At 43.4% G+C, this 20447-nt stretch overlaps 2 protein-coding genes across 3 annotated transcripts; both read left to right on the top strand.

The window, feature by feature from the left end:
* Positions 1 to 6220: 6220 nt before the first annotated feature.
* Positions 6221 to 10892, top strand: znf770 (zinc finger protein 770). 2 transcript variants are annotated; one of them, XM_047022281.1, is made up of 2 exons: positions 6221 to 6396; positions 6648 to 10892. In XM_047022281.1, the coding sequence occupies exon 2, from the start codon at positions 6692 to 6694 to the stop codon at positions 10034 to 10036; it is 3345 nt and encodes a 1114-aa protein (XP_046878237.1). In that variant the 5' UTR covers positions 6221 to 6396; positions 6648 to 6691; the 3' UTR covers positions 10037 to 10892. The 2 variants fall into 2 exon arrangements, with proteins under 2 accessions (XP_046878237.1, XP_046878239.1); XM_047022283.1 differs by having other exon boundaries at positions 6253 to 6396; positions 6677 to 10892.
* Positions 10893 to 17731: 6839 nt separating this feature from the next.
* Positions 17732 to 20445, top strand: actc2 (actin, alpha, cardiac muscle 2). The gene is made up of 7 exons (XM_047021738.1): positions 17732 to 17815; positions 18287 to 18431; positions 18639 to 18963; positions 19053 to 19214; positions 19339 to 19530; positions 19719 to 19900; positions 20047 to 20445. Exons 2-7 carry the CDS (start codon positions 18303 to 18305, stop codon positions 20188 to 20190), a joined length of 1134 nt encoding a protein of 377 aa, XP_046877694.1. The 5' UTR covers positions 17732 to 17815; positions 18287 to 18302; the 3' UTR covers positions 20191 to 20445.
* The last annotated feature ends 2 nt before the right edge of the window (positions 20446 to 20447 follow it).

A 20447-nucleotide genomic window follows, 5' to 3' on the forward strand; every position in this document is an offset into this window, starting at 1 on the left:
TACAACTGTCACAAACAGTCAAGCCATCATGCAGTCATTCAGAGCTGGATAACCATAAAAGTGAGATTTGTTTAAGTACACTGTTGAAGGCGTGATGATGAAAAGACAAATGAATATTACAGGGAAGGACTGCTGTTGGAAGAAAAAATATTTTTTCATCTCACAGTTTAATGACCAGTTCAAGAACATTGAAAATGATTTATGGCACAATGCCTCCATACGTTCCTAGTATCCATTCATGAAAGCAGCAAATGCATTAGAAACTAAATGAATGAAAAGAACTCAGTAAAGAATTCAGTAACACAACCAACATCAACAACTCAAAATGAGCCTATTGGGGCTCTCCGTGATCGCCCCCCTCCTCAGGTCAAACTCCTGTGACAGGGGAGTAGGAGAGGAGTGATAGGCTGAGCGACCTGGCTGAGCTCATCTGGTTCTCCATTACGCCGGCCCAGTCTGGGGCAGGCCTGACGGATGTCGAGGGCAGGCAGAGGTAACGCTGGGCCTCTTCAGGGAAGGAACAGAGTTGAGGCAGGGGACACGACGGCAAGGAAGACTAAGTCAGGCTGTGTTTATAAACAGGAACTTGTCCCTCTTAACCCCTGAGATTAGAGTAGTGTTCACAATCATCTCATTCTCATTGGTGATATTAACCAAGCGGAAAAAGACAGCAGCTACATTTGAATAAAACGGTTTTTTTGCATTTGGTTGTTTTTGAGGAAAAGAAACCTTCCCATTTGTAGTGGAGAAAACTGTTCTTCAACAGGGATCAGAGATCAATGCATGCTAGAAAACATTAGGCCCTTGATGGTTTAATTGTGTATAGAATGATAACCTGTAGTGAGAATCTCTCACGGGTGACAAATGCCTCTGCCCTCTGCTCGCAACAAGATCTGACAGGGTCATCACAGAGAGGAAGCGCGCCCAGACCATTCGCATCACATAAATCTCACTGGGGAATCACATAAACAGTCACCGCACACAGCCCACATAACAAACCAGGCATTTATTCCACAGGCATGTTTTTACTTCTAGTAGATTTTTAGGATTTCTTCCTACACTGTTAATTTCCTATTTGATAAAAGTCAGGAATATTTGTATGTATATACAGTATATGTACAGTATACACATATTTATGTATCCATTCTAATCCATCAAAGAATTAAAATATTATTTTCGCAGAGTTGGGCAAAGGGATGGCTTCTCTCAGTTGAAATTCAAGCTGACGACCATTGTGAGTGTCCTCAACTGTTGAGTGAGAAAAGAAAATAAATGGTATGAGTTAATGGGTGTGCTCCAGAGTGCAGGAGCTGTATATTTGGCCTTGTCAGGTGAGACTGTTTGATTGTGATCACATCTATCACAGTGAGCCGCTGCAATTATTCTCCAAAATAAACCCACTAGGCAGTGGGGCTGGCAGTGGGGGCAGTGGGGGCCCACTAGCCCCCACTGCCAGCGAGAACATTTGATCTCAACTTTTGATAATTCATCAAATCAGTATCTTGATTCATTTTTAGCACTGACGGGACTTCACCGTGCACCAGAGGAAAACATGCATATATACACACAAAGACACAAAGATACACGCACACACAAACATGCACACACACATTCATACAGTGAAGGTACACTGTCTGTTTCCACAGAACTCCCAGTACATTTGATAGGGGGCGGACACATCTTAATTAAAACTAATCTAAAAATCACTGAAAGCTGAAATGATAGAAACGACACACAAACAGCAGTCAGCGGGTGATGAATGAGAGGGCTCTGGCCTGGGTCATCCATCACCATGGCCAGTCCGCCTGGCAGCGCCAACGTGACAGGAACGGTCAAATAACGTTTAGCACACGGGACCCTGTGTTTGGGGGTGGGGGTGGGGAGTGGGGGGGGGATTATTACTGTCAGAGCTGTAATGGATTAGCTTGGACCAGCACAGGTTCAGCCAATAGGGTGAGGGGGGGGCTGTACATTAGCATAGCTATCAGAGGTCCAGCCAGGCAGCAGCAGGTTGGTGATTGACAGATGGAGGTGGCTGCCCGGCAGACATCTCGCCAGACTAAGGCCAAACAGCGAGGAGCCAATTACGTGGGGAGAAACAGGGACATTCATCATTCAGTTAGACACCTGTCCAGCCTCACAAAGGAGAGGGGGAGCCACAGCCTGCATCCGGAGACAGAGATGATGCTCATTAGATTGGACTGGGAGAAATAAAGGAGACCCAAGGTTCACTTTCAGAACACACCGCAGAGAGACAACGCGGAGATGGAAACCTGGAGACCGTGTAGTCCAATAATCGAAAGGTACTGAGGAGCGAAGAATTCCTCCATGGGTCCTCCTCAGCTACGGATTCGACCGTGGGACTGGGAGAGACCTAAGACTTTGAACTACACAATACATACTCATATACCGGTATCTCTTGTTAATGACACAGCCAAATGTTGCCTTGTCTAAGAGGCAGGGTGTGTCGGCCAGGTCCTCTGAACCCCGTTGTTGGGTCACGCCTCATCAGCTCTCAGTCTCCATCCCTCCTCTGATCACAGACCATAAACCCTGTGCCACTGCGAAATTAACAAACGCTTGACATTTGCTCCACGTCCAATTACTCAATATCCAAGGCTGAGCACATGTTTAATCAACATTCATATCCCCTAGGGAGCTGGGACGGGAGGCAGCGCTCTGCATCGCCACCCTGGCCACATTAGGGCCTTTCCCCAGGGCCACTGTGGCAGGCTCCACTGTTTACCCTCCTCCAAACACACTGGAGACAGTGTCATCTCACTAGCCCCACACGGGGCAGGCCAAATCAAACGCATGGGGTTTCTGTCTGGGAGCAAGCCAGGCTATCGATCCACCTACCACACTGGGGTCAACATTTCTAACCAAGACCCCCTTAAGACCTCATCCTGGGGGCTTCACCTCTCTGTCACGCCCTAGCAAGCCTGGCCGGCTAGGCCGACCCGGCCCCCCTTCGGATGAGGGTCAAGAGCAGGCTGGACATGGCCAGCGTACAGGCTGCTCCATGGAGGGAGGGCAGGGGAGTGACAGCAGTGTGGAGACTGATTTCCCCTCTCCACAGGGGGCAACAGCAGGGGAGGCATGGAGGACAGATGACTCCACAGCATCTGGGATGTGCTGGCGCAATGCATGAAAGACTTACAAATATGCATAGATGGTAATGAGCTATTTATTCATACAGAACCAGTCAACGTTGTTTTCATTGTAGAAACTTGGTATAATGAGTGTGATGTAGATTTTGTGGATTTTTTTAAGATGATGCATGATCGCAATAGTAAAGTAATATTAAAATAAAATCAACTGTGAAATTGTTTCTACAATATTTCTGCTTTAGATGTTACACAAACATACATTCCCACTTCCACACATGCACACACACACACACACACACACACACACACTCCTAGATAGGAGAGACACAAGCCCACAGGACACAAACACATACATGCACACCCACACTGGTGTATAAACATGCATATATACACACACAGAAAACACACACATGCACACACACACACACACACACAAACACAGCCAGCAGAACGTGCATTGTGTAGGAATAGGCCGATCCATGATCAAACAGAGGATTACATCTGTATGTATGTGCAGTGCAGATATAAGTGGATGTGTCACCAGATGATGGATGACCGAGGGAACGCGTTGGATCCCAGAAGTCTGATACAAGCAGCCCAATCCCCCATCCATCTGAGCCTGCCCCAGCCACCTCATCTGTCAGGGAAAAACCATTTTCTGTGCAGCAGTGCATTGAGCTTAAGGTTATTTCATTTCTTCATTACAAACTGGGATACTTGGTTCACCCAAAACTATACTGCACAACAATCTGGTTTCATGGCCTACAGATAAGACTCATAGAGTAATATAGGTGTCTAATGACAGGGCTTTACTGTAACTGGGTTGTAAGGGAAAAAAATTAGGACAGGTTGCAGATAATAAGAAAACAATTTAGTTTTGCGAAGCTTGGTTTATGTTTCATGTTTTTTTTATGTCTATTGTCTGTTTTACTGTGATAAACAAATATGGACAGTTCATTGCATAGACTTTCTTATCCCAAAATCCAAAAGATTGTCTCAGTTATTATTCCTATGTAACCTCTAACATTGGGAGGATTTGCTGCATTAGTGACCAATATTTGGGTGTCATGATGTGTGTTGTGAGGAGCTCGGTGGGGGTTACTGTGAGACGGGTCATGTTTGGGGATTATGTTTGGCGCAGGGCAGCCTCACGAGAGACAAAGACAGGGCCACCATCGTCATTAATCTTAGTCAGCGGGCAAGGCTGGCCCAATCTGCATGACCAGGGCAGTGACAAATGCCACTATTGGACTGGGGCGTCGCATCTCCCCGGCTTCATCTCCCGTTAATGTCACATCCATCACGGCCAACCCTGTCCTGCCATGTCGGGAGAGATGAGACTGGTCGTGGGTAAGAATTAATTGTACGGACAAGAGCGAGTTGATCCATGCAGCAGCTAGGCTGAACGAACGTCCCCAGCTTGCATTGGGTTTCCTCGTTTTGTTTTTGGTGGGGGGGGTGGAGGGGTGGGTAGAAGTTGAGAAGCTGTCAAGAGTCTACTCTCTTGGTTCAACTGTAATCATAATTAATTTAGAATTTTGACCTTTTTAATGTCTGAACAGACACATCATTCTCTGTGTAAAGGTTATCAAATTGTATAAGACTATGTTATTAATAAAAACAATATTTTCCAAGATTATAGTTGCTTTTTAGATGTAGCTTAGGTATTGAGAATCATAAAACACTTTTGTCTCTCATTATAATAAAACACAGTATTTGTATGGTGGGGAATCGCTTTGTGACTTACTACTGCCACCTAGTGTTAACAATTCCCACACCTCTTTCATAAACTCAGATTTCAGACCTGCTGTGTTCAAATAGAATGTGGCCTCCATGCACCTGAATGTCATGATGTAGTCAAAGGAAAGTAAAGTGCACAGTCGCTGTCACGATTTTGACAGCTGGTCAACAACGAGAAAAGAGTGTCAAACGGAATAGACAAGCTGATTCTGTGGTAATTGAGAAGAATGTGTGTTTTCTTCACGCGCTTACTGCAGTGAGCGAAGTTTCGAATGTAAGTCAATAGAACCACGCTCGAGGAGACTGTTCAGCACTCTGACAGCGGCATGATACGGCCACGTCTGAGGGAGCCACTTCTGAGTGATTCAATCAGGCAGCTTGCCCCTCAGCTAAGTGCCGAGATATGCCCATCCTTGAGTGTTATGCCGATTAGCTGCACATGCATGATGAGGGATGAAGGAATTTGTCATCATTTGCATCATTCCACTGAGTTGCGGGCGAAGCGAGAGATGGGGCCGTGGCTTGTCATATCCCACGGGCAGGTTCCAGAGGGAGTGTAGTTCAAACAAAAATCTCACTTTGGATTTGTCAGAAACATTAAATGTAAGCGAGGCAGACACTTGCCTGTTTACAAGGTAGATGTTCTTCATTTGTAGCCAAATCGGAACAAATCTTGTTGGTTTAGCCTATTTGATATGTATGTTTTCATATTCTGTCATAAGGCTCCTCCATATATCCACAATACACCCATTTGATATCTGATTAGCCTTTTTTTTCATAAAGATGACAATTCCTCAATGTGGATTGGAATACTGGAGTATGATCAAGTGATAGGCCTACTGCTTTGTTTAAGTTCATTCTGAATATATAATGTAAATAATGTAATGGAGTAAATACCCCTTTGGAAATTGACTCCTCACACATTCTTGGCTCTCATGCAACCGATTTCGATGGTTATTGTCCAGCTCAATTCGAGTGTTAGTTATTGCATACTTTTATTTATTTACCTTAGGAAGCATTTGCTAATAACTTTGTAGTTTTGGGGATGCAATTAATTTAAACTTAATTTCAGTTGTGCGGTAGATCATGAAAAGGATGTAATTGATAAAAAATTGTTGTTGGAAAGTCATATGAAGCTAAAATATATTCCAATATTAAAATTCTTACACAGACGAAACATTCTCAAAATAGATGCGCCTAAAAGTAGGCTAAACATCTTTGTAATGCGTCTTCAGAATATGAACACCCTCTATAATTGTATAACCAAAATGTATCGTACTAAATATATTATAATATAATTGATGATAAACGGTGATCGTTTTGGAACATCTGAGACTATTCATCATTGACACTGCGTAGACGGAACTAACGACATTGTGCAATGTTTCCGGACGTGCCGAGTTAACGACGGCTTGTGTTGCTGAAAGGAGATATATATCGTAGCTTTCGATGTTTTTGGTGAAATTATGTAACTAAATTGTTATTTTTGATTTACAGCTTTGGTTATGACTAACGTGTGGTTATTACAATAAGATATATAAATGAGGTGAGTTGCCGTAGAGTTGCCGTATGCGACTAACAGTGTTTCCAAACGCACGGGTATTACCATTCAAGCTAATGTAGCTAAGCATAAGTTGAATAGATCTCTTCAGTCTTTTCAGATAACATTATCTTAAATTGTTATTTGTGTTAGCCGCAGATTAACATTGCTATTATTTTAATGTTGTTATTGTGTGTTTAGTTTTTTAATGCTTTTAAACAACACTATACTTACATAATATTATTGTTCACTCATAGATCACCCATACAAACCTTCTGATTCCAAGGATCTTCAAACCGACATGGAGGTGGAAATGCCGGAATTGAGCACAGTGGTGACCAGACAGGAGGTTTTTGGGAACACAGAGAGTAATCTTCCCAGGAGACCTCATCAGTGTGTAACATGTTCCAAAAGCTTCTCAGCTCCCTCCAAGCTGCGGAGACACATCCTCTCACACACAGGACAAAGACCCTTCGGTTGCCACTTCTGTGAAAAAGCGTATCGTCAGTTAGCTCACTTGAAACTCCATATCAACTCACACTTTGCTCAGCGACCTTTGAGGAGAATTAATACAGGTTCTGACTCGCATAGAATTGACCCTGAGAAGGTATTTCCAAAAAGGACAGAGGCATGTTTGCCCGGAGACTCATTAATTGGACTCAATGGAGAGGACACATTTGCAACTACTAGTGTCAGTCCAACTGCTTGCTATGACAGCATGCCAGACACTACTCTGGGTTCCTCCCATGTCAGTCAACACAATCTTCCAATAGTCCCATCTCTTCATCCTGAAATGGAAAGTTTTGGGTCACTGCCCATACACGTGGAACCAGTGAGTGGCCAAGACTCAAATGTATCCTGTAAACATACTGTGGATGAGGACACATCTGGCCCAGATGAAACCGTTGTCAAAGATGTTCAGAAATCGAACTCTCCAAGAACAGTCCATCAATGTCCTGAATGCTCTAAGTGCTTCAGCGCTCCATCCAAACTGAAGAGACACTGCCTCATTCATACGGGTCAGAGACCATTTCACTGTACAATTTGCTGCAGTTCCTTCAGACAGCTCTCCCACCTGAAGGCACACTCTACTGTTCACTCTGTGTTTGCCAAAAAGAGAAGTCCTTCACAGCCAAAACGAAAATCTTTCGCACAACCCCAGAGATCTCAAACTTGGCCAAGGAACTATGCATGCAACATGTGTGGGAAGAAATACAGACAGATGAGACATTTGATCGTCCACCAGCAAACTCATAAAGTTCCAGAGATCTCTTTACACCTTGCTAAGCAGAAAGATAGATGTATTCCTTACCCTTTAGCTCGAGACACTGCTTCTCAAGTCCCGTCTGATTCACAGAACTCTGAAAGTTCTGCAATACTTAATATGGATGCTAATGAGACAAAGCAACTTAGTGATCAAACACAAAAAGCAGATTCTCCAGGTGACGGCGCATCAGAAAAACATCAAAACACAACAAGGCATGATCGCAAGGAGTACAGTGACAAAAGACAGACGTCCTCTTTGCAAAAAAAGGTCAAGGTGAATCAATGCATGGTGTGTGAGAAGACATTTGAATATCCATCCAAGCTGTCCAGACATTTGCTTGTCCACATGGGCATCAAGCCCTTCAGATGTCAGGTTTGTAGTAAGTCCTTCAGACAGCTTTGTCACCTGCACAACCACCAGAAGATTCACACTTTAAAAAGTGGCCTCATTCTTACAAAACAAGTGAAAAAAAGACCTGCGTCTGAGATGAAAAGAAAAAATAATCAACAATCAGACTCAGAACCTCTGAAAACCAACCCAGACTTAAAACATGACAGTGACCAGCGCTCAACTGAAGGTCTGTACAGTCATGCTACTAAAGTCCCTGCCTGGGGCTACAATGGAAATATGTTGCCTGGACTGGACTGCAGTGCTGTGGACACACATTTCTCTGGGGAACTAGTTTCTCAAAGGCCAGTCCAAAATTCTGACTATAGAAATAGTAGCCAGGCATTTGATGCCAGACCTGCACATGAAATGCCTAAGCAAAGGAAACTCGTCTCACAAAACAAACCAGTTCTTGGTCGGGGGCACGGTTATTGTTGCCCTGTATGTTCAAAGCACTTCAGCGCCCCGTCCAAACTTCGGCGGCATTCCCTGACTCATGTTGGACAAAGGTCATTTCAGTGTCCTGTTTGCTTCAAAACCTTTAAGCAAAGTGCTCATTTGCAGACACACATGGCTTTCCACAATAAAGGGGATGAGGCTGAATTCTCTCCCGGTCTAAGTGAGGAAAGAGAAACTGAACCTTTACTGAGTCAGGAGGAGTACCACTGTCCTACAGATGTTAAATACTCCATTAGTCCCCTTAAAGATAAAGAGACAGAACCTGTATGTGAACAAAGTTCCTCAAATGGCAAGGACCTCCTCACGACAGACCCAGCAACTTCAACGGGTCACGCCACAATAAGCAACCCGGAAAACAAATCAGTCAAGTCCACTTCACAGAGTAGATCAAGGGGCTACCAGTGTGCGCTGTGCTTGAAGAAGTTTGAATATCCATCCAAGCTGTCCAGACATCTGCTCATCCACATGGGCATCAAGCCCTTCAGATGTCAGGTTTGTAGTAAGTCCTTCCGGCAGCTCTGCCATCTACAGAACCACCAGAAGGTTCACAATAGGAGCTCTTGGCACGAGGGTCAACCAAACGAAGCGGACATGTCATTGTTGGCTCAACAGGACCAGAGGTCCTCCAATGAAGACTCTGTTCCAGGGAGCCATGTTGATTACCCCACAGCTCCTCACCAAGATGAAGCGGGCACTGATGAGACGTATGACGACCAGCAGAGGAATGGTCCACATTACGAACAAAGCGTTGATGAGTCATATCCCCAGTATTGCCCATCAGGTCCATCCAACTTGGATAACTTACATTTGTCATTCGATTATGACTCTACTCTCCATCCTAAGGCAGAGGATGCCAATCACATTAAGTCTGAAAGCAACTGCAGACCAGATCAGAAATGTATTTCAACTTCCAAATCGGACAAGAGGACCTGGCATACGGCAGAGGAGAAACATGCGGAAATCCCTTCACACGAATACAACGAACAGGAACACCATACCCAGTTTCAAACCCCTTATTTCAGTCAACAAGAAACGGCACATAATGAACATATGCATCCAATCCCTAGCCACCATGCTCCTCTTGTGAATGACCATAGCCTGGCTGAATCTCAGGAAATACCTCACGATTCAGATCACAAGCTGTACCTTTACCAGTCCACCATGACTCCGCCGTACTGTCATACAGACTATGGGGTTAAAGAAGAAAGAATGGAGGTCAGATTAAGGTCCGAGGTGAATCTTGCCTACATGTCAGACCCACCCAAAGATCTCCATGTCTGCCCAGGCTGTAGTCAGTGCTTCACCACCAAAAGGAAGCTCTCCCTCCATAAGTGTGACCAGAAACCCTCAGAGAAAGAAAGACATTCAAGCGCCTATCAGTGTGCCATCTGCTATAAAAGCTTTGAGGCACCCTCTAAATTGAAAAGACACTACCTGATCCACACGGGCCAGAGGCCATTTCAGTGTAGTCTGTGTGAGAAGGCTTTCACCCAGTCTGGTCATCTGAAGACCCACCTGCAGACCCACAAGTAGACCATCTCAGCATCCGCTCTGGATGCCTGGACTTTTAGGAACTGTTACTGTTAGGAACCTTATACTTTATCTCGGTTTGCCTTTTTATATCTGTTTGATTCCTCATAACTCTGGAGCTGATGGAGACTTTTGTGTGTTCTATGCATTTTAATCAGCATATTTGAGTATTAATACGCTTGTACATAGAGTAATTGATATTTAGGTACTTACTCTTGTGAACTGTGATGATTTCATATTGGCTATTTTATATTGGTGTAATGTACAATATTCATCTATTGTTTATTTTCACAGAACTAGGGTACGGTTGCCTATGAATGCCAATGCCATGTTTGTGACATCAGTTTAGTGTGCAGTTCAACTACTCTGCACAAGATGGCATCAACGCGTTGCATTTTGGTTTGTTGAAATGTGCAGAACAGGATGGTTGAATATCTCTGATGTTCAGTGATTGTTGGAGATGTTTTTATGTGAGATGTAAAAAAACACAGTTATTGCAGTTTGTTCAAGCCTGTGTTGTGGTGAATTGGGATATGTGGGTGAATCATGTTTTAAATATTGTGTCCAAGCCTGTTCACTCTCTTGGGACTGAATGCCCCTCATTCATTTTTGAGATGATAATCCTTATAAAATGTATCTAAATATGATGATATTTACAAATCTTCATTGGGCTCTCTCCAATTATATTATTGGAACATCTCAGAGGCAGTATTTGTGTTTGTGCCATTATACCCAAACATTGTGAATGACATATTCATTTAGATACAGGTATAAGCAGTCCTTTACTTCACAGCTCTAGAATACATTAATAACTTGTGATTAATGCTAAACAGACATGTATTCTTTATAAATGTGCTTTAAAGTCAAGTCTGCGCTATTATTTATTTATCTTAATTGTGTAATGTACTGTAATTGTCATGTTATCTTGAATTTGTTTTTTTGTCCTGATTCCTTTGCCATCAGAACTCTACATTTTATAGGTCAAGTCATGATTACTGGACAATATAATCTCTGACATTGGCCAAGTGGATGTACACATAGACCTAATCCGACTAGTAGCCCATCCTGACCTCCCAACACTCTCATTTAATCAGTGAACCACAATGGTCAAGTGGCATAAGGGCATTGGTAAGAGGTTAGATGCTCAGGGTCTGGACAGAGGATACAAAGGGTGTGAGAGAGGACATTAGCCATCTGCTCTAACACTCTCTTAATGAACAAGTATTTAAAAAAAACAATTGAATACATTAAGTGGTTTCACCTGATGAAATGACATTGAATGAGTGCTCCAAGTCAAACACTTGGTGTGGTCTCAGCTGGGCTTCTTCGAACTTGACAAGAGGTGCCTGGATGGCAGACAGAGGAGCTGGAGAGCGGAGGAGGGGGGGATGTGATGGCACTCAACAACAAAAGTGACAGGCATGGTTGTATTCATGTTCACCTACTGAGAACACTCTGGTATATGGTGGGATTAGCAGATGGGCTGCAGGTGAGTGATTTTTGCAGACATTGGTCAGCAGCCTACCATGCTAGTTACATACAGACAATTGCATGAATCGTATTTCATGTGAGCCTTGGGGTATTCCTGACATGCCAGCACTCTTTAAAAGGTTTTCCAAGTCTTAAATGTTTACACAGTCGGACCATTTCCTGTGTGGATGGATGTTTGAGGGCCAACTCAGGGGTCCTTTCATCCTGGTCCTGTCTACCATTAGTGGAACTCGTTTTCAAAACAGTTCTAAAATAACATCAGACAGTTTGGGGGAGGGGGAGCTTATGTATTTATTATGAGCCTGGAAAAAATGTCACTCCACTGCAGCGTCGAAGAGTGGTTGTGTGGGTTCAGATAAAGAGCAGTTCTCAGCAGGTCTGGACCACGTTTGGTTAAACTGCAGTGACGATGTCAAAATCCCAGTGGGTGTCGAATCTTGATTTTATTCTTCTTTGTAACACGCCGAGCGACTCTGCTGAACACTCACAAGCTCCTCAATAATCTAACCACATTAAATATGTAGACAGTTCACTGAGATTCGTGCTTTGCGTGACAAGTTTACAGAGTGGAACTTTGAACAGTGTGTGTGGGTGGTAGAACTAGTGTTTGGATGTCACAAGGATTTCAACAAAGAGTAAAGTTGCTTTGTCTGTTAACCGATATATATATATATATATATATATATATATATATATATATATATATATATATATATATATTTAGAGACTTGAAAGGCTAAGGCCTAGCACTTTTGAATTCGAAAGTTAAAAAAAAAAACTTAAATGTACCTTTTATAATCTTCTGTCAACAAATCAAATCAAATGTATTTGTATAGCCCTTTTTACACGCAAGCATGTCAACAGATGAACAGAGCATGTTAGAACTTTCCCTTCTGTCAACCCAATCACCCAGTGTCTTCTCCTGCTTTGTGCTCTACAGTCTGACCTGCTCACCATGCCCAGGCCCTGAACCCATAGCATGCCTGGGATGGGGTTTCACACCCAGATATTCCTGACACCAAGGCCAGAGGGCGTCCCTCTCAGCCGAGGACCCCTGGGGCCTGGCAACAGACCTCCCGCACGACCCAGTGTTTGTGTGAGTATGTGGGTATAAATAGAAGGTTGACTGGGCTGATGAGGGAGAGATGGAAGTCATGGTCAGGCAGGAACCTGGGCTTCTCTCGATGCGGGGGAGGTCTTTTGAAGGCCCCCCCCCAGTTCTGCTTTCAGAAACGCTATACCACAGGGATTGTTTTAGTCTGACAGGGAATGGGTCAAGCTCAGTCATAACTTCTCACAGCCCTGACACCAAAGTGGGAAAATGCTTTCTAGCCATGTTGTTTGTTACCTTGCATGGTTGGAGGAGCACTGGATGAGTTTATGAATCATATATTTATGAGCATAAAGCATGCCCGGAATTTAGGACGGATACACAGTACCCTAAAACTGATCCGAAAACAAGGAGGAAGTATCTTTGGAGATTATAAGATATCCATGCTGGTTATGTTTTGAGTTACTGTAATCACTGTCCAAAGGCAACATGTTGAAACAAAGGGCTATACTCCTCTAATTACAGTCATGCTACATACTTTTCAATTTCATTTAACAATCAACAATGATAGTGCATTATGTATAAAAACATGCTTTGCAACTGTGGGATTGTCCCTGGAAAATGCTGTGAATGCTGAAAGGGGGAAGTCATTCCTATGTCACTATTACGTCAACCTTGCCTTTGTCATCTTTACCCTTCATAGAAGCCCCCACCAGCACCACCACCCCATTTTTCCAAATTGGGAATCGCCCTCCACTCCGTGGTCTTTGGCAGATAACTTACCAAACTAGGCTTGTACGGTCTCAGGAACCCTCTCTTCCTTGTCTGGGCAGCTCAGTCGGGCAGTGTCTGCTGCCTGTCCGTGTACCATAAAGCCCCCCTGGGGGCCCCTGTTCCTGTCACTCTACCCTACAGGTCTCTCCACTAGCAGCTGCTCCCGAACCCCCCCCCCCCCGCCACTTTGATCTTCCACAGGCACAGTGGGGAGCAACGGGATCCCCTGAGTAGCCCTCTGGAGGAAGCAAACAATGAGAGGGGCAGGTGTCATAGGACTACCTGATAGGGCCTGTCACAATAGCACCAGCCCCCCACATGCAAAGGGCCACACACACTGGTGCCAAAGACTCTTGTAACTAGGTAAACACATTACAAAAATAACCCACGATTTCACACAATTGTATGTATCTGCATACAAAAGGTAGGTTGGGGGAAGAAGAGAGATAGAGAGAGAGAGAGAGAGAGAGAGAGAGAGAGAGAGAGAGAGAGAGAGAGAGAGAGAGAGAGAGAGAGAGAGAGAGAGAGAGAGAGAGAGAGAGAGAGAGAGAGAGAGAGAGAGAGAGAGAGAGAGGAGAGAGGAGAGAGAGAGAGAGAGAGAGAGAGGAGAGAGAGAGAGAGAGAGAGAGAGAGAGAGAGTGTGTGTGTGTGCCACAGAGAGTCAGACTAAAAGGTAGAGATGATGTGTAGTATGTTGACATGGCACCTCTTCCATATCTAGTGTGACCCCTCAGCCCGGGTCCTGATATAAGATTATAAAGCTGGCACCCGGTCCACATTCCACACCTCTCACTGACATGCCGGGCACGAAGCCAGACAACACTCAACACACAGCTGTTCTGGACAGGCTGTGTGAGGAAGGTTGTATGTAATGAATCAGAACACCCCTTCCTTAACAAGCCATCTCTCCGCATTAGCAAAGGAAAGAGTGTAACTGATGGCTATTACACTACAACACATACAAGTATAGACTTTCAGATGCACTGTGTTTGTTTTTGTCATGAACAAACTGGGGCCAAAATGTTTCATAAATATTGAATTTGGATGCAGTTTAAAATAGCACATCCAATATTCATATCTTTGTGCCTATTTCCTGAATCTTTGGGCTGTTGTGAGACTTTGTGAACTCAAAACCCCCACATTAAAACATCACACTGAACAGTCTGATTTGACGCTCTGTAGCTTAGAGTACTGTGAGACAGTATTTTTCAAAGGTTTGTCTGAGAGAAAGGGTGAGATCAAACTACTGTATCTAATTTAGGCAGCATGTAAGGAAATATCCTTGTAAGTGCACACTGAGCTTGTATCGACTGAAAAACAATATTCTCAATGGCAGACAGGTCACAAATAGAGACATAATTGTGCAACTTTGCTGCAACCAGTGAAATACAGTATCAGTAGACTGACTTTCATCTGCTTCTCAAGACTGCAATGCTGCAAAACCGATTGGACCAAAGGCTGATTATTCACATAGGGAGGGCATATGCCCTGCGTTGTCAATCCATCATATGAGGAGAATAATGACAGAAAATTAAAATAAAGAGTTGGTTAAAATTGCCTTTAAGCAATATTAAAACGACAGAAACACAGACACTGAGGGAGCGTAAATGTTTACGCTGCCAACTCAGTTTACAGAACACGGCTGTAGGGACGAATTCAATTGACATTGATGGAATTCTTAATGATGGTGGCAAATCAATGTGTCTGTTTGATATGCAGAGGGAAGCCGGCAGAGGACTGGAAGGGGAAGTTAAAAGCCAGGGATGAGATCTTTCCTTCCTCTTCCCTAAGGTTTTCCCCTCCATGTTCTGGAAGTGTGTTGCAACAGTGACAGAGAGAAACAGGCTCAGCTTGTGCTGTAACACAAGCTTAGGTATACTCTTAGGCTGCTCTTGCGGGACGCTTGCATTTGGTTGGAGAGTTCTTAGGATGGCCAAATGTAATGGAATACAGGGAAGGAGATCAGAGGGCTGAGGGAGGGCTCAGCGTAGGGGAGGGTTGGATGATGTGGGGGGTAAAACAGGAGAGAATGGTGAGTTGACAACAAAGGAACCTGGAGAAGTTGAAGATATGAATGTGAGTCCAAACTAAGGTTTTGTATACCTTAGTGTTGACCTTTTTCAAGGTCGGAATTGTATCTTGCTGTAAGTCTTAACAATCCAGGAATTAATTCCTCCTTCCACCAGCCAGCCATCTGTTTAAAGAGCGCCCCAGTGTAGAGAAGTGGAACATGTGGGAGGAGAGACAGAGGTCAAAACAAACAGGTAGAGTTGGTTAGTATGTGCATTTTCCAAGCAATAAATACATTCCCTCAGTCCATATTTAACGTTTTCATGAATATACATGCATGTGTTTTTACTTAGAAGCAGCTCATTAATGTATGCAACTCCTTGCAGAGCACAGAGCAAGACAGATGGGGAAGAAACTATTTTTGTGAAACTATGTTTCAAGTTAACATGTACATATGTGCTATTATTTCCACATATATTCCTTTAACTAATCATGACATTTGTAAATCCTCTTCAACACACCATCATCAGTTAAAACCTACATTTGTCAGAAAACCAAAACTAAAAATATTTTAAGCAAAGAGTACAAAAATTGTGGGTTTCAGTGTGAGTCATGAAGAAGCGTTAGTCCTATATGGCAATGAGGCAATGGCTTCCACCCAGCGATTAGTCAAATAAGTACAGTGTGAAAGATTTTCTAAGTTGGCTCAAGCAGGAGGGATTACTTGAATCATAAAAAATAAGCTTGGCCTCATGAACTAATAGGATCATTCAGAATTCTTAAATATCTAATTTTCAAGAAGCAAAGTTCAAAGCCAAAGTCGGAGTCAAGAAGTTCACCCAAAGTAAGTATTACAAGCAACTGCTGTACAGCATGAATAATATACATAATTGATGCCTCCTCTTGATCACAATAAACACGATAATATTGAATTAGTAATTCAACTTTATGATTTTATTATGCAGCGTGTCTAAATGTTTTGACACTTTTCTTTTTCCTCAGTTTTACTGCAACCAACATACCATACAGCAGGCAAATCATTGCGTTTTTTTCCCTGCCATGTGCCAAATCGCATCGTAGTTATTCCGGACCATGACCCCAGTCTCCCCCTCCCCCAGTCCTGTTGCCTGACCATTTGTACCAGGAAACAGAGACCAACTGACACATGCTCAAACACAGCATGTGGGTGGGATTATGCAAAAGGACTATAATGATATCAGTGGTGGGGATCAAACTTGGTGTGATTGCTACCATTATGAGAAACCATATCCATGTAGTGCAAAGAACGCTTCTATTCCTGATATGGTAGACTGGTGATGAAGCATGAGAAGGGCATTCTTCTGAGAATGAGTCAGTGGATTTGCAAGAAGAGAAAGGATCTCGTAACCAACCCAAAAAATGTGTTTACATTCCACCCTTTCATACTGACAGATTCTGTTTTTTGGTTATTAAAATTATTGGTCATCAGGTAGCGCAGCTTTTTGTTTCACAGGAGACCACTGCACTGGTCAGTCATTAGTGAGCAGATACAGTATGTGGTTATGACAGTGGTGCGTGTTGGAACATGGGAGCTAGCCCATGGTAGCCTATAGGACTAATGGACCCATCACATGGGAGAGGTGAGGCGTTGCTGCCCTCTGAATGAATAATCCCTGAAAAAGTATGGAAAAAACGACATTTTTTTCATTCTGTATGTCATTTACATACGGTACATTACATTGCGCAAAGCCAAGTAAATAAAAAAAAATATTAATAAAAATAATAATAATAATTCAAAACTATTGGAACCAACTCAGAAAATATTAAATTGGATTTTACATATTTTGGTGTAGGATTAATCTTAATTAAAACAGTGAATCATATTTTACAAAAAATAATTGACCAATAAATTAAATATATAACATTTTTTATATTAATGGATGACCATGAACCTTGCCAGCCTACACCACTCAAATTGATCAAGGAACAGTTTGTGATTAGCACTCTCCTATGAGTGGGTTCATAGTGTTACTTAATAAACACAATCTTGACGTCACTATCTTTATCATTACAAAAGCATCGTTAGTGTGGATCCTCGAAGTTACATAGTCAATTCCACATAGTGGAAGACGTGCTCGTGAAACTTGATACATCAAATGACATCCGTCTTTATTTCTGTACTCCCATTGATGTGTAATTGTGGAATACCGTATGGCCTATACAGCTGTTACAAGCCACCCGCTCTGCGCGGCACTCCATCCATACATGGGCCTTTTGGTTCCCGAGTCATTGCGCACGTATCTCCCCTCCTCTTCGCGCCCCTTCCATTCATGGCTTCTCCATTCTCATGGCCTAGGGGCTTCCAAAAATGGCAAAGGGGGTTGTCTAGAGTGGACGCGCTTGCAGAGTATAAATTGCAGTCTTCCTTTTGCACTCTACCTGTTTCTTCTCAATAACAGCTTTCTTGTGCTGATCTGGTGAGTAGTCTACCCATGAACTTTGCCTAAAGGACGACGGGCTTTTGAATAGCCCATAACATGAATTACAGTAACCTGCCAACCTACAGTACGACGAACTGTAAAAAGGATATAGAAAATATTTTATAAAGCATGGTGTTCAGGAAACGGACACCTTTCTTTCAACAGGCGCTTTTGAGTGATTCGGTTTGGAAATATATTTAATTTTCTTTTTTGCTTGAGGATTTTAACCAGGACGTGAACAAAGTGTTTAGAAGAATACATCCGTTTTGATTTTACATCTGCCACTTATAAAACTTATCGTTTTTGTATCTTTATGTTACTGTATATAGTTAATTAAGGATCATTATGTTTGTATGAACACGTGCGTACATGTTTTCCATAAAGTTGGCCTATGCTTAATGGGCTGACAGAACATGATCTTGTTTCAAAAACACTGACGCTGTTCGTTGTTCCTGTTCTTATCTTCAGACACCCATCTGACATCATGTGCGACGACGACGAGACTACAGCTCTTGTGTGCGACAATGGTTCTGGGCTGGTGAAGGCTGGCTTTGCTGGTGATGACGCACCTCGCGCGGTCTTCCCCTCCATAGTCGGTCGTCCCCGTCACCAGGTAAATGATGTTTTATGATTATTTACCTGGTGATCATGACATACATACAATAAAGACGATCAATGAAATGATAAAGGGGAAATGTGAATATATCTTTATGATGTTCCACAAATGAATGCTTAGCATTGTACAGTTTGATTTGACGTTATCTTTAAGCTGTGTCTTTTTTCTTAATAGTTAATACACATTTACTCTCTACCAATGTAGGGTGTGATGGTGGGCATGGGACAGAAAGACTCGTACGTGGGAGATGAGGCCCAGAGCAAGAGGGGTATCCTAACCCTTAAGTACCCCATTGAGCATGGCATCATCACCAACTGGGACGACATGGAGAAAATCTGGCACCACACCTTCTACAACGAGCTGAGAGTGGCCCCCGAGGAGCACCCCACCCTGCTGACTGAGGCCCCCCTCAACCCCAAGGCTAACCGTGAGAAGATGACCCAGATCATGTTTGAGACCTTCAACGTCCCCGCCATGTATGTGGCCATCCAGGCTGTGCTGTCCCTGTACGCCTCCGGTCGTACCACAGGTGAGCAGAGTTCAAATACATTATACTGTAGATCTGTGCTACACTTAAGACTATACTTAGCACTGAATGGTTCATTCTCTTCCTCCCAGGTATTGTGCTGGACTCTGGTGATGGTGTGACCCACAACGTGCCCATCTATGAGGGTTACGCTCTTCCCCACGCCATCATGCGTCTGGATCTGGCTGGTCGTGACCTGACTGACTACCTGATGAAGATACTGACTGAGCGTGGCTACTCATTTGTGACCACCGGTGAGTGCATACTTAATATGCATACTCATATTTAGGTATCCAAGTTCATCAAAATTCCAAGTTCACACCTTGAAGGCTGTGCAGCTAAACTCAAGAGTCTTCTGCGTCTTTCGTATCTTCCCAGCTGAGCGTGAGATTGTGCGTGACATCAAGGAGAAGCTCTGCTACGTGGCCCTGGACTTTGAGAATGAGATGGCCACCGCCGCGTCATCATCCTCCCTGGAGAAGAGCTACGAGCTGCCCGACGGTCAGGTCATCACCATCGGCAACGAGCGTTTCCGCTGCCCAGAGACCCTCTTCCAGCCTTCCTTCATTGGTAAGTGACCAAGTTTATTAATGGGACAGATACAAATATTTTACAATGCCAAGTTATATTCTACTACACCCACACAGCAATAATGGAAATATAGAACACCAAACAGTAATGCTTTGGGTGAAATGATGAGAGCTACCTTTGAGTATTCAAAACACATTCATAGAACTTTGTCATTTTTATGACTACAGGCATGGAATCTGCTGGGATCCATGAGACCACCTACAACAGCATCATGAAGTGTGACATCGACATCCGTAAGGACCTGTATGCCAACAACGTCCTGTCCGGTGGTACCACCATGTACCCTGGCATTGCTGACCGCATGCAGAAGGAGATCACAGCTCTGGCCCCCAGCACCATGAAGATCAAGGTATATATGAAGGGTCGTATGGGCTGAACACGTGTATGTCTAATCAATATAAAATGTACTATTATAGGAATTCTGAATGGTTAAAAACATATCTTTGAGATGGATTTTGCTGTTAGATAATCTGTATTTATCTCTGTCTTCCTCAGATCATTGCTCCCCCTGAGCGTAAGTACTCTGTCTGGATCGGAGGCTCCATCCTGGCTTCCCTGTCCACCTTCCAGCAGATGTGGATCAGCAAGCAGGAGTATGATGAGGCAGGCCCCTCCATAGTCCACAGGAAGTGCTTCTAAACTGCAGCCTCTCTTCCCCATGACTCCTCCCTTTGCTGCCCTAATGGATTCACTGACTCTTCACATTACCTCCGCCTATGGATATGGATACAGAGATACAGATCCATGCAGCCTCTCCTTAAACATTTACATTTTGTACAGTTTGTTTATTACATATGTGGTGATTTATTGCATCGTGAAGATAATGATACTTGAATTTGTATTGGTTTGTAAATAAACAAGACCTGGTTACTTGCACACAAGAGTATTGATGAGTT

Source organism: Hypomesus transpacificus, chromosome 6 (assembly GCF_021917145.1).
Source record: "Hypomesus transpacificus isolate Combined female chromosome 6, fHypTra1, whole genome shotgun sequence".
NCBI classification, from domain to species: Eukaryota; Metazoa; Chordata; class Actinopteri; order Osmeriformes; family Osmeridae; genus Hypomesus; species Hypomesus transpacificus.